This window comes from Anabrus simplex, chromosome 2 (genome assembly GCF_040414725.1).
Source record: "Anabrus simplex isolate iqAnaSimp1 chromosome 2, ASM4041472v1, whole genome shotgun sequence".
In the NCBI taxonomy this organism is placed as follows: domain Eukaryota; kingdom Metazoa; phylum Arthropoda; class Insecta; order Orthoptera; family Tettigoniidae; genus Anabrus; species Anabrus simplex.
The window spans coordinates 884737845-884753684 of NC_090266.1; the positions used below are offsets into that span (position 1 = coordinate 884737845).

General features: G+C 37.8%; 1 protein-coding gene across 2 annotated transcripts in view; it reads right to left on the reverse strand.

Moving 5' to 3' along the window:
- Positions 1–15840, reverse strand: part of mRRF2 (mitochondrial ribosome recycling factor 2) — a 370843-nt gene that overhangs the window by 54656 nt on the left and 300347 nt on the right. For both annotated transcript variants that reach the window (XM_067139519.2, XM_067139520.2), the window contains exon 13: positions 9311–9457. In XM_067139519.2, the coding sequence (XP_066995620.2) occupies positions 9311–9457 (147 nt within the window). The remainder of the gene's footprint in view (positions 1–9310; positions 9458–15840) is intronic.

The following is a 15840-nucleotide window of genomic DNA, read 5'->3' on the forward strand; positions in this document are numbered from 1 at the left end:
ATAGGGATGATGCTGCTGCCCTTTCATTCTTGTTATTTGGTCACTGGTATATGTAGTAAGTTTTTGTAAGTCTTGTACCTCATAAACTACCATTAGGCCTAATTGCCTTTTAAAGGTTATGTTGTACTTGAGAATATGGTTATGAATGCACATATCAATTTTCAAAAGTTCTTGAATGAATTATATGCTACGAGGCATGTTTTTTAAGTAAGTACTGTTTTCAAACATGGCCGCTGCAGAACTTCGGTCATCATTCAAATCATGCGCACTCATTATGTACATCAGTATGCTAGTCACAAATGCCATTATGGAAACGTTCACTCGTATTTACGTTTGTTTGTCCGTATTAAAAATGCCTCTGACAGTTAATGGTCCCGCCGAGTGTGAAGTACGTTCTGTGATTTGTTTTCTAAATGCAAAAGCTGTTGAAATTCATCGACAGATTATTGAACTGTACAGAGAACACACAATGAGCAAAGAAATGAAATGAAAATGGGTTGGAGCATTTAAAGAAGGTCGTACACTAATGTCACGACGAGAAGCATAGTGGGCGACCGTCTGTCATTACTGAAGACTTGGTGACTACCACTTGTTTCTGCACTTGAAACCAGCATGTACGGGTAGAAGATCAGCGCCACGACGATGATGACTTAAAAACGACCGTGTTGCAGTGGCTGACACATCAGGCGGCAGATTTCTATGAAGATGGAATTCAGAAGCTGGTTTCATGATATGTCAAGTGCCGTAATATGCTTTGAACTTATGTTGAGAATTAGTTTAAGATACACGCTTATATACACAAAAATAATTGTTTGAAAAATTGCACTACTTTTTTTCTATATCAAAACGGCACTTACTTTGAAAACAAGCCTCGTATTTTGCCTGTCTTGAAAAATGCTTGATCAAGGATTTAGCATTGATGGGACCAAAATTTCTGGATGGTTGATACGGGAAATCATTTCTTTGAGGAACAGACAATGCAGGATTTTTAAAACATGTTTCAATTAAGATGTACAAGGGACCATATATTTGAACGAACAATCTGGGAAAACGTTCCGGGAACGGACACTCGAGGTTCCACTGTATTTGTGAAGTTCAAGCCAGCGAAGTAGGGTTTGAAATTGGTTATGCTTATGGACTCTCAATCATTTTTGACAATGATCATGAAAATACAGTATATGGAGGAACCCAACCTGACAGCCCCTGTGTAAAACAGTACTGCTGCAAATGATGTTGTCAAGAGACTGACAGTTCCCATATGATTGACTGAAAGAAAATATAATTCTTGACATTTGCCATAAATTGGCACTGGCTGGGTCTATCAGGAAAAATAAAAGGAAAATATCTAAGAAGTTTTCACCAAAGTGAAAGATAAACTGGAAGGTTCCAGCACATTCAGTTTCAGCAAGGACAATACGACCCTTGTTTCCTATGTGACTAAGAAAAACAAGTGTGTATGGTTGTTAACAACAATACCTTATGTATCCAAAAACTGGCAAAGATCAACACCTTTTATAACAAGATTAAAACGGGTGAGGAAGTCTTAAATCAGATAAGCCAAATCAATTTGGTAAGTTGCAGATCTAACTATTGGTCACTGACAACTTCTTGTTGAACTTGGGCAGCATCAGCTCACACGTAATTGTGCAGGAAAATATTGGGAGAAAATTACTCGCACTTGATTCCTGAAAGAACTTGGAGGAAATCTAGTGGATGACTATTAGAAAAAAGAAAAAGGCTACTATAAATACTTTGACGAAACCTTTTCAAGTAAAAATAAAACAGCTGGCTGGACCTGCGGAGACAACTTAACCAGTTATGTTCAGGAAAGGAGGGAGGTGCTGCTTTAGTCCATTGACCAAGGGTTGTAATACTATTAAGTGCTGTGACAACTGTGGGAAGCCAATGTGCAAGAACTAGTGGTGGAGTGCTGTTCAGATTGTGTTTCAGTGCAGTGTAAATGCATGCAGGATCATGTGTTGGATGGTTTCTCAGTGGGATACAAATGTGCCGAAGTGTGTAAATAAGTGGTTAGTGCAAATTTTTCAATGGTCCTAATTCATAATGACAAATGAAAATGAAAAAAAAAAACCTATTGATAAAAGAAATTACCCCGTGCAAGCCCTAATGTAGGGCTAGTAGATACGAGTTCCCAAGGGCTAACCCCTTAACTGGGTTTGACGCCTTTAGGCGTTCTTGTACTTCTAAATGTGCTCTTACGTAGGGTTAGCTGCCTATAGACGTCTGGCTATTCTTAATCACTTCTACCATCTACTATCGTAATTTAAAACCAATTCCATTCATATTAGATGTGATTATTGCTGTCCTATTCAATTTCATCCGGTCTCACGCCTGCCGGGTAGTTCGCGCCTAGGCGGCAGTCCGACAGCTGTCTCGTGTTGCCTCATACGGTCTGAGCCAAATTCTTTGTAAAGAATTTATTTGTGTCGAAAGGGGGGTAGCAGCCTTTCGGTAGTTGCAAGGGCGGCAGTCTAGATGATTGACTGATACGGCCTTGTAATAATACTCAACATGGCTTATCTGTGTTGATACTGCTACACGGCTGAAAGCAACGGGAAACTACAACCGTAACTACCTCCCGAGGACATGCAGCTCTCTCTGTATGAATGATGTACTGATGATGGCTTCCTCCCGGGTAAAATATTCCGGAGGTAAACTAGTACCCCATTCGGATCTCCGGGTGGGGACTACACGAGAGGGGGCGATCATCAGGAAGATGGAAACTGACATTCTGCGAGTCGGAGCGTGGAATGTTAGAAGTTTGAATCGTTGTGGTAGGCTAGAGAATCTGAAAAGGGAGATGGATAGGCTAAAGTTAGATATAGTTGGTATAAGTGAAGTACGTTGGCAGGAAGAACAGGATTTTTGGTCAGGCAACTACCGAATTATCAACATGAAATCAAACAGGGGAAATGCAGGTGTTGGTTTAATAATGAATAAGAAAATAGGGCAGCGGGTAAGCTACTACGACCAGCATAGTGAAAGAATTGTCGTCGTCAAGATAGACACCAAACCATTGCCCACCACAATAGTGCAGGTCTATATGCCTACTAGTTCAGCGGATGATGAAGAAATTGAAAGAATATATGAGGAGATAGAAGATTTAATACAATATGTAAAAGGTGATGAGAATCTAATTGTGATGGGAGACTGGAATGCAGTGGTAGGCCAAGGAAGAGAAGGTAGTATAGTAGGAGAATTTGGATTGGGACAAAGGAACGAAAGAGGAAGTCGGCTGGTTGAATTCTGCACTGATCATAATTTAGTCCTTGCCAATACTTGGTTCAAACACCACAAACGACGGCTGTATACGTGGACGAGACCTGGAGACACTGGAAGGTATCGAATAGACTTCATTATGATTAGGCAGAGATTCAGAAACCAGGTGTTGGATTGCAAAACTTTCCCAGGAGCAGACGTGGACTCTGACCACAACTTGTTGGTCATGAAATGCCATCTGAAGTTGAAGAAATTGAAGAAAGGAAAGAATGCAAAAAGATGGGATCTAGACAAGTTGAAAGAAAAGAGTGTGAGGGATTGTTTCAAGGAACATGTTGCACAAGGGCTAAATGAAAAGGCTGAAGGAAACACTATAGAGGAAGAGTGGAGAGTCATGAAAAATGAAGTCAGTAGGGCTGCTGAAGAAATGTTAGGAAAGAAGAAAAGATCAACTAACAATCAGTGGATAACTCAGGAGATACTAGACCTGATTGATGAACGACGAAAATACAAGAACGCTAGAAATGAAGAGGGCAGAAAAGAATACAGGCGATTAAAGAATCAAGTGGATAGAATGTGCAAGGTAGCTAAGGAAGAATGGCTGAAGGAGAAGTGCAAGGATGTCGAAGGCTGTATGGTCCTGGGAAAGGTAGATGCTGCATACAGGAAAATCAAGGAAACCTTTGGAGAAAGGAAATCTAGGTGCATGAATATTAAGAGCTCAGATGGAAAGCCACTTCTAGGGAAAGAAGACAAAGCAGAAAGATGGCAGGAGCATATCCAACAGTTGTATCAAGGTAAAGATATAGATAATTTGGTTCTGGAACATGAAGAGGCTGTTGATGCTGATGAAATGGGAGACCCAATTTTGAGGTCAGAGTTTGACAGAGCTGTGAGTGACCTAAATAAGAACAAGGCACCTGGAATTGATGATATTCCCTCTAAATTACTGACTGCCTTAGGAGAAACCAGCATGGCAAGGTTATTTCATTTAGTGTGCAAGATGTATGAGACAGGAGAAGTCCCATCTGATTTTCGGCAGAATGTTGTTATACCTATTCCCAAGAAAGCCGGTGCTGACAGGTGTGAAAACTACCGCACCATTAGTTTAGTATCTCATGCCTGCAAAATTTTAACACGTATTATTTACAGAAGAATGGAAAAACAAGTTGAAGCTGAGTTGGGAGAAGATCAATTTGGCTTCAGAAGAAATGTAGGAACACGTGAAGCAATCCTGATTTTACGACTGATCTTAGAGGATAGAATCAAGAAGGACAAGCCCACGTATATGGCATTCGTAGATCTAGAAAAGGCATTTGATAATGTTGATTGGACCAAGCTATTTATGATTCTGAAGATGATAGGGATCAGATACCGAGAAAGAAGAATTATCTACAATCTGTATAAAAATCAGTCTGCAGTGATAATAATCGAGGGCTTTGAAAAAGAAGCAGCAATCCAGAAAGGAGTGAGGCAAGGCTGCAGTTTGTCCCCTCTCCTTTTCAATGTTTACATAGAACAGGCAGTAAAGGAAATCAAAGAGAAATTTGGAAAGGGAATCACAGTCCATGGAGAGGAAATGAAAACCTTGAGATTTGCCGATGATATTGTTATTTTATCTCAGACTGCAGAAGATCTCGAGAAGTTGCTGAATGGTATGGATGAAGTCTTGGGTAAGGAGTACAAGATGAAAATAAATAAGTCCAAAACAAAAGTAATGGAGTGCAGTCGCGAAGGCAGGTGATGTAGGAAATATTAGATTAGGAAATGAAGTCTTAAAGGAAGTAGATGAATATTGTTACTTGGGTAGTAAAATAACTAACGATGGCAGAAGTAAGGAGGACATAAAATGCAGACTAGCACAAGCAAGGAAGAGCTTTCTTAAGAAAAGAAATTTGCTCACTTCAAACATTAATATCGGAATTAGAAAGATGTTTTTGAAGACTTTTGTGTGGGGCATGGCATTGTATGGAAGTGAAACATGGACGATAACTAGCTCAGAAAGAAAGAGAATAGAAGCTTTTGAAATGTGGTGTTACAGAAGAATGCTGAAGGTGAGATGGATAGATCGAATCACGAATGAAGAGATACTGAATCGAATAGGTGAGAGGAGATCGATTTGGCTAAATTTGACGAGAAGAAGAGATAGAATGATAGGACACATCTTAAGACACCCAGGACTTGTTCAGTTGGTTTTTGAAGGAAGTGTAGGTGGTAAGAACGGTAGGGGTGGACCAAGGTATGAATATGACAAGCAGATTAGAGCAGATGTAGGATGCAATAGTTACGTAAAAATGAAGAGGTTAGCACAGGATAGGGTGGCATGGAGGGCTGCATCAAACCAGTCTATGGACTGATGACTCAAACACATATGTACATTGAAATTACTAAATTTGTGAGTTGTTGCCGTTGTTGTTGTTGCTGTTGTTACGATACAGTTGTTCTCCGAACTCCATTTTCCATGTTCTGACAACTTTTTGTAAATTGGTCTGTATACGGTGGTAAACTGTTCCGTGTGACGTGAACATGGCTTGGTTAGGAAGGACGTTGAATGATCTAAGAACCCGCCGACCAGAAGTAGGAATCACTCAAGAAAACGTTGTGTTGTGTGCCTGTCAAACCAGAGGCGACAGGAAACTGTCTAGTGCTGTGAGGAATGTGACGAGGCACTTTGTGCTTGCCCATGCTTCTGTATTTACCACACTGTGCGCAATTTCTGAATGACCTATGAACCAGAAAGTATGTAGAACCTACTGATGCATATCTGAAAACTTGAAAAATGTCATCATAATAATGAAAGGAACACTTTTTATATTCATTTTTGTATGAACACACTGTGTATATATGTATATATTTACGGGTTTAAAAGAAAAACGGTTATAACATAAGGCTATTGAATTTCTACTATATTACTAATAATTTAAATAAATCAAGTAAAATATATTTTTCTGTTGAGTATTTACATCTCCTGCACGCTACTGTAACCATTCCAAAAGTTGCGCTGAATAATTACCCACTGGCTGGTTGATGTTATGAAACTATTCTCCAGTTAAGGGGTTAAGTGAGGAAGAACAAAAACTTGGCATGCTGTAGTAAGATTTCATTTGAATGAGTACGAGATGGACACAGGGAGTGTGTGGTACTTAATTTGAGCTGGTACAGAGAGGGATTTCTCCTTCGAATAATTATCATGGGTTAATTTAGACGGGCTAACTTTATTCATGCAAAAATAAAGTATCTTCATTTCCTTGGATCTGCCAAGCTTGTGAAAAGATATTAATTTCTGAAGAACAACTGAAATATAAATTTTAGGCATTCATTCATGAAGAAATGCCTTTTCTTGATGCCATTAATCACCTTTGCAATATTGAAATTTAATAAGTATTGTTATGTAAATTCTTTATTGATGCAATAGGAATACAAGTTAAACTATTACCAATTTTCGTCCGGCCCCGCGGTGTAGGGGGCAACGCGTCCGCCTGTCATCCAGTGGCCCCGAGTTCGATTCCCAGCCGGGTCAGGGGTTTTTAATTGTAAATGATTAATATCCCTGGCCTGGGGACTGAGTGTTTGTATCATCCTTAATGTTCCTTTCCTCACATACAACACTCTACACTTCCGCCATTCCAATTGCATGCAGTTTCATATCATATGGTGCAAGTAAGGGCAAAAGATCCACAGGGGTCGACGCCCCAAACAAATAGCATTAAAAAAAATTACCAATTTTTAAAGTATATTTTTGAGAGTAAAAGAAATAATTAAGAGTTTCTTCTTCCTACAGTCTTTTCTAACTTACGAGCAGTTACATTACTTTACAACTGTTCATCTTCGAATCTTCAAGTTACCGACTCGACGCAAGTTCCTCATATTTGAGGAAGTTAACTGTGGACTTGTTAAATAAATATTCACTTATTGAAAGTAATCGAGTAAAGTTAGCACTGAGATTTTATATCTCCTTATAATTTCATGTTGACTCTCGAAGACGTTGTATCACTCTGCTGACATCACTATCGGCCCAATGTACCACGATCCACTACTGACCCTCCTGGCCATAGAACCACCATAGAACCATGGAACCATAGCACCGCATTCCCATGATGTCACTATGATCCAAACGACGGAAGATCAATTTTACCCACGGCAGAAGTTCATAAGGCATTCACTCATGTTTGTCATGTGCAAGTACTAACATGATTCACAACTACATCAGGATTTCACATGGTCACTCAATGTCTGTGGGAATGACTGTGTGAAGCGAGAGAAAGTTCAACTGTCTTGAAATGAATAATAATGATCGACACAGTTCTCTCAGTGTTAGTAATATGCTCAATTTTTTTTTTTTTTTTTTTTGAGTGTTTGAGAAATGCATCTCATAGTTGGCAATAGTGTAAGTAACAAAGTCCTATTATACTGTGATGTAAGTCATCTTAATGAAATTATAGAATCTGACTTGAAAATAATGAAAAATATTTCTTCAATTAAACACCGATCACTAGTGTGAAAACAGACACAATATTTTGATTGTACCGTGTAAAGTTTGTCATTGGAAAAATGAGAAATAGCTCACCGGCTAAGTTCGGAATTTCAAAATGAACATGAAGTTGCTTATGAAAGCACAACTTCTCATCATTTAAAAGTCACCAGTTGTGTTATATAATACTGAAAACCATCCGGCACATGGTCTATTATCCGTGAAATATTTTAGAGTTAAGCACACTGTATAATGTCAAGTGCTTCACTGTACAGAAAATTTCTGGGTTTTATTATGCACTGGAAATAAATTAATTCTTTAGCAGTTGCTGCTATGCAAATATCCAAGTGTCATGGAATACTGAAAATAAACTAAGTCCATTGGAGCTACATTCACTCAAGATGTCAGATGTACTTGGTTCAATTTGCAGGAGAAGTTTGAACTCATTGACACTCAGAATATTATGAGTCTTCTACGGATGACGACCGTCACGGTACATATTCAAATTAAGTGCGAAACACTATGCAATGCAACTCTACACTGGCTGGTTCTTATTCGAATCGAGCGTGAGACCACGTCATACGAGCAAGATGCTAGCACAAGTTCTCTCATTTAAAAGTCACTAGTTTATGTGTTACGTAATACTGAAAACCATCCGACGGGTGACCAACACTGGCCACTGCCAGTGGATAACTGACTTTGATTTTTTTTTTTTGTGGGGGGTGGGGGTGGGGGTGGTGGTGAAGCCTGCTCCCCCGCATGGCAATCGTCACTATTCTACATTGCCTACGACATGCTATTCATTCTAAGAAGAATGAAAAAAAAAAGATAGCAGGGAGGAGTGGGAGTATCTGCCTGTCCCCATGCTCAGCATGTTACCAGGCCAGATGTGGTGAATGGTATCAATAGCGGTGTAATTGGGTGATAAGGGTCAGGAAAAAACAACATAGGTGGACATAGAAAGATACCTACATGTAAAACCTGACTGACTTTGATCCCTCTGAGTCTCGCTTTTTATACCAAATCGGGCTACAAACATGTCACCTGATAATAGAAAATAGGTTTTCTTAATACTTCAATAACTTCGTTAATACTTGCCTTACATTAATGAAATTTGGAAGTTTAGTTGTTGTAAATGTGGGCAACAATACGTTGTACGCCAATTGTCACTATCTCTTCTAGTTGCCGAAATTTAACCTTCTAGAATGATCTACTGGGAGATTTCGCTGTGTGCATGTGCTCGGGACCTGACGTCACTGCTACAGCTTGGAGAATCTTTGGCTAGCATCTTGCTTATATGACATGGTCTCATGCTCGATTTGAATATGAACCGGCCCATGTAGAGTTGCATTGCATAGTGTCTCACGCTTAATTTGAATATGTACCGTGCCGTACAAGGTTCCCGGTAAAATATACTCATACAGAACAGATGACAACTCAAAATACATGGGAAAGAACTATTTTGCATCCACCAGGTCTGTGTGTTCAAAAACATTTTTATACTGCTCTCAAATGTACCTCAAAGTAAAAGACAAAAAATATATACACAAAATAAACTTTCCAAACTTTGAGATAGACTTGGAATGACAATAAGTTCACCTTATTATGACCTCGATCAATAATGCTCTTCAAAGTAGATCGTCGTCGATTCAGATCTGCTAATACTGCAGCTGAATCCTCAGTTCTGCTGACCACTTCTATAACCATCACAGGCTCCATGAGACGAGTGCCTTCTGACTGTAATATCTGTAAAGAAAATATCCCTCTTTAAATTAATTACACAGTGAGAAAAATATTCCTCCTCATACTACTTTCACTACTCCGTCATAAGTGGGTAAATCGAGAGAAAACTCACAGTAGAATGTGTTTTTGAACTAATTTACATCTAGGCGAACCCTTCACAATGGACTAGGACTCTTTCTAGATGGTTGAATTCTTACACTAGACGTAACAATATGCGATTCAACAAGCGGTTCTTCAATAAATATTGAAGGCATATCAGGTTCCAAACAACAGTTACGTAATCTATTGCGAAAAGAACTGTGATAAGCAATAAACTTCATTGTTAGGCCTGTATTGATGGATATGACTTATTTCGCTTACTAAAGCCTTTATTTAACTACCTAAAAAATACACAATTTTTCATTGAATACTAGTAGTTTCGGTCGATATGATCGCCATCCTCAGCTATTCAAAACAAGACATTGTTCGATAAGGATGTAGTAACATTCCAAATATCATAATAAAAACAAGTCAAATGGGGTTAAATCCTAAGAAACTAGGACCATTGATGATCTGAAAAAAACACATAATCTATATATATAAAATAATTTGTCCTGACTGACTGACTGACTGATTTATCATCGACGAGCCGAAACTAATGGACATAGAGAAATGAAATTTTGGGGATACATTCTTATTAACATGTAGGTGCTCGCTAAGGGAGGATTTTTGGATATTCCGTCGCTAAGGGGGTGAAAAGGTGGGTTAATTTTTAAAATGTGAATATCTATATCTCAAAAACTTAAAAGTTTAGAGTAATTAAATTGGTATTTGGTATCTGCATTAAAAATAAAGAAACACGTACTTTTGGAAAATCCCATGAAAGGGGGTGAAAAGGGGGGGGGGGGGAAATGGGTTACCTTTTATGAGGAGACGTATATCTCAAAAACTGAAGATGTTATAGCCATAAAAATATAAATCTAGAACCTACTTTCAAAATAAAGAAACAGGTATTTTATTTGTTTTTGGAAAATCCAAATAATATGGGTGAAAAGGGGGGGGGGGTGAATATTTAAAATGAGTGAATCTATATCTCGAAACTGTAAAAGTTTTCAGACGTAGAAATTGGTATTTAGAATCTCCTTTCAAAATAAAGAAACACATATTTTTTTTTGTTTTTGGAAAATCCCAATAGGAGGGGTGAAAAGGAGTGACAAATGGGTTGAATGACTTTAATGAGGATACTTATATCTCAGAGACTGAAGATATTACAGACCTGAAAAAAGGTATTTGGGATCTCCTTTAAAAATAAAGAAATATGTACTTTTTGTTTTTGGAAAATCCAAAAAAATGAAATGGCGTATGGCTTTTAGTGCCGGGAGTGTCCGAGGACAAGTTCGGCACACCAGATGCAGGTCTTTTGATTTGACACCCGTAGGCGACCTGCGCGTCGTGATGAGGATGAAATGATGATGAAGACGACACATACACCCAGCCCCCAGTGCCAACGAAATTAAGCAATTATGGTTAAAATTTCCGACCCTGCCGGGAATCGAACCCAGGACCCCTGTGACCAAAGGCCAGCATGCTAACCATTTACCCATGGAGCCAGACTTGGAAAATCCAAAGAGTGGAGGGCTGAAATGGGGGTGAATTTTTAAAATGAGTGTATTTATATCTCAAAACTTTCAAAGTTTACAGATGTAAAAATTGGTACTTAGAATCTACTTTCAAAATAAAGAAACACGTATTTTTTTGGTGAAAAATGGTTGAGTGCCTTTAACAAGGATCCTTATATCTCAGAAACTGAAGAGGTTACAGACCTGAAAATCAGTATTTGGGATCTCCTTTATAAATAAAGAAACTTGTACTTTTTGTTTTTGGAAAATCCAAATAGTGGAGGGTTGAAAGTGGGGTGAATTTTTAAAATGAGTGTATCTATACCTCGAATCTTTAAAAGTTTACAGATGTAAAAATTGGTACTTAGAATCTTCTTTCAAAATAAAGAAACATGTATTTTTCGTTTTCGGAAAATCCCATGAAAGGGGGTGAAAAGGGGGAGGGGGGGAAAGGGTTTGAACACCTTTTATGAGGAAACTTACATCTCAAAAACTGAAGATGTTACAGCCATGAATATTTAAATTTGGAACCTCCTTTAAAAATAAAGGAACACATACTTTTTTGTTTTTGGAAAATCCAAATAATGGGGAGTGAAAACAGAGGGGGGAAAGTGAATTTTTAAAATGAGTGTATCTATATCTCGAAAGTGTAAACGTTTACAGATGTAGAAACCGGTATTTAGAATCTCTTTTCAAAACAAAGAAACACGTATTTTTTGTTTTTGGAAAATCCCAAGAGGAGGGGTGAAAAGGAGTGAAAAATGGGCTGAATGCCTATAATGAGGATACTTATATCTCAGATACTGAAGATATTACAGACCTGAAAAAAGGTATATGGGATCTCCTTTAAAAATAAAGAAACATGTACTTTTTGTTTTTGGAAAATCTAAATCGTGGAGGGTTGAAAGGGGGTGAATTTTTAAAATATCTCAAAACTTTCAAAGTTTACAGATGTAAAAATTGGTAATTAGAATCTACTTTCAAAATAAAGAAACACGTATTTTTTGGTTTTCCGGAAAATCCCAATAGGAGGGGTGAAAAGGGGTGAAAAATGGTTGAATGCCTTTAATAAGGATCCTTATATCTCAGAAACTGAAGATGTTACAGACCTGAAAATCAGTATTTGGGATCTCCTTTATAAATAAAGAAACATGTATTTTTTGTTTTTAGAAAATCCAAATAGTGGGGGTCAAAAAGGGGGCGTGTTTAAAAAATGAGTGTATCTATATCTCAAAACTTCCAAAGTTTGCAGATGTAAAAATTGATATTTAGAATCTCCTTTAACAATAAAATAACACGTATTTTTTTGTTTTCTCTAAATCCCAATAGGAGTGGTGAAAAGTGTGAATAAGGGGTTGAGTGTCTTTAATGAGGATACATATATCTCAGAAACTGAAGATATTACAGACCAGACAGTTAGTATATGGAATTTCCTTTAAAAATACAGAAACATTAATTTTTTTTGTTTTTGGAAAATCTAATTAATAGGGGTTAAACAGGAGTGACAAATTGGGGTGAATTTTTAGAAAGACTATATCTACAGTATATCTCAGAAATGTAAAATGTTACAGACGTAAAAACTGGTATTTGGAATCTCCTGTTAAAGTAAAGAAACGGGTATTCTCGGAAAATCCAATGAAGGGAGGGGGTTGAAAAATTGAAAAATGAATTGAATTAATTGTATGAGGATACTTACATCTAATAAAAACTAAAGTTGTTACAAACGTGAAAATTAGTATTTAGGTCTTCTTTAAAAATAAAACGACGTGTTTTGGGGGGGGGGGGGAATCATCTTTGGGGGCGGGTGTGAAAAGGAGTACAATTCGTTGCATGAGGACACATATCTCAAAAACTGAAGATAATCGGTATTTAGAAGATCCTTTACTATTAAAGAAACACATATTTTTTGCCAGAAAATTCACTTAAGGGGGGCGGGGGAGTGTGAAAGTAAGTGAAAAAAGTGAATTATTTTCTGGGAATACTTATATCTCAAATCTGAAGGTAACACCCGTGAACATTGGTATTTGGAATCTTCTTTAAACATAAAGAAACACACCTTCTTTTTTTTTTGGTGGGGGGGGGGTAAATCAACTTAACCGCGGTGGGGTGAAAACGGAGGTGAGACCAATTGGTTTTACTGTTCCTAATGTACTTATAAGGAGCCTCCATGGCTGGCCTCTCACCGCTGGGTTTCGTGGTTCAAATCCCGGTCACTCCATGCGAGATTTGTGCTGGACAAAGCGGAGGCGGGACAGGATTTTCTCCGGATACTCCGGTTTTCCCCGTCATCATTCATTCCAGCAACACTCTCCAATATCATTTCATTTCATTTGTCATTCATTAATCATTGCCCCAGAGGAGTGCGACAGGCTTCGGCAGCAGGCACAATTCCTATCCTCACCGCTAGCTGGGGGCTTATTCATTCCATTCCTGACCCGGTTGAATGACTGGAAACAGACTGTGGATTTTCAATGTACTTATTCTGATCATAAACCGATCATTTTTAATCTTTCCTGGATTCGTTTTCAAGTGCCATCTTTTCCTTTGGAGAACCTTCTTAGATTACAGTAGATTCTTCTGGCATATAAATAAAAATTTAAACACATTTGAAAAAAACAAAAAACGATATGTATAAGATCGACCGTGCAATTGTTCACCTCTATAATTAGGTCAATAATGCACGGAAGTATGTCATTTGTATCGCTAGAAATCCCGCACACTTGCCTATGTGCGACAATGGTGCTGGTCACATTCTCAACAATGACAATGGCAGCAGATGTAATTTACCTCCAAGTAGCGGTCTTTCATCTTGCTGTGGGGTCCAGTACATCTATAATAATAATAATAATAATAATAATAATAATAATAATAATAATAATAATAATAATAATAATAATAATGTTCTGGACCATCGTCAAATGTACGGACTGGGCTGGAAACGGATCCTGGACGGGTAATGACTAAGAATGCAGTCCGGCCGCGGGTTCAGTATCGCCAAGGCACCCAAGACGACACCACGCTGGATCTCCTGAAGGACTTGATCCATATTAAAAATGCTTATAGGAAAAGATGGCAAAGATTTAGGGACCCAACTGACCGGGTGGAATACCTGGACCTAGCCCGGGAAGTACGAAATTGATTGCTGGAAAGACAGATTGAAAAATAGGAGGAAACTTGCCGTAATCTATTAGAAAACGAGTCAAATTGCGAATTTTGGCAGATTCTCTCAGAAAACGAGTTAGATGGCGAATTTAGGTGGATTATATATAAAACAATAAGCATTCAATTCTAAATTTCAGTATAATACCGTAGCGAAGCACGGGTATCTTGCTAGTACTGTATATGCACATTCAAAATGTTAATTACAGTCTGTATCTACTACTTAACACTTGATCAGATAAAATGACATTCTAATGGAGTTGGATCTCAATAAGTTAGGGACTATAAATTATCATAAAAGACATACACATAACTTATATAAACAGTTGTTAAAAATATTCTGTGTAATCTGTATCGAAAAACTTAACACTTAATTAGACAAAAGGTGACATTGATACCATTGTCTGTTGGTGCTCTAAAAAGAGTGAGTTGTGAGAACATGCATATTAGGAACTACACTGCTTTTTTCCACATTTCTCATGAATGTTAAAAAGTTTTTGTTAAAAAAATCACAATGTTGAACTTGAATAGGTTACTATTCTGATTGTTGAAACACATGACAACATGTTGTTTGTTATATATATGCTTGAAAACGTGGATCGAACTTCTTTAAGATATAAATGCTGTTATATTGGCTGAGGGATATTCCAATGTTGAAGAAGATAAAGTCACATGTCCGTAAGGGCGATAGTGGGGGATATCCCTCAAGTTCCAGTGGTGCACCTTATGTAGCTGTTAGTGTTTATTTAACCACCAAATCTATAAACAATTTTTCATTTTCAGTACTAGTTTTGGTCGATATAAAGGCCATCCTCAACTATTTACAAAAAGACATTGTTAGATAAGGATGTAGTAACATTCCAAATAGTCCGGCCCCGCGGTGTAAGGAGCAACGCGTCCGCCTGTCACCTGGCGGCCCTGGGTTCGATTCCCGGCCAGGACAGGGGTTTTTGATTGTAAATGATTAATATCCCTGGCCTGGGGACTGGGTGTTTGTGTCGTCCTTAATGTTCCTGTCCTCACATTCAAGACTCTACACTTCCGCAATTCCATTTACACGCAAGTTCATATCATACGGTGACAGTAGTGGCAAAGGATCTATTGAGGTTGATGCCACAAACAAATATCATTAAAAAAAACCATTCCAAATATCTTAATAAAAACAACAACATTAAGGTCATCCTCCAGTCGACATGTAAAGTTATAAATTTCATTATGGGTCCGTATTGAACTGAGAATAACAAAACCTTTGAAGATAACTTAATGATCCACCTATTCAATACAATATAATTTGCTGTTCATATTAAGTTACAACATATTATTTATTCGGTATTAGTTTCGACGCTGATGTGTGTCATCTTCAGCCAATCATGGAAACGGGCAATCGTACAAAAATTACATATCACTACTCTTAAAATGAAAAGTTCCTGAATAAATTAACAATAATGGCTATGTTTATCTTCATTTTCAACAAGTAAGTTCTTGAGAGTCAAATGTAACACATTGTGAACTGAACATCTTCCAAGTTGCAAACTTGGGAGTCCAGGGTTCAAAATCAAATCAAATCAAAATCTCTTTATTTGCAAATGAGGTGTCTACCTCGGTGGCAAATGGTACACTAAAATACAT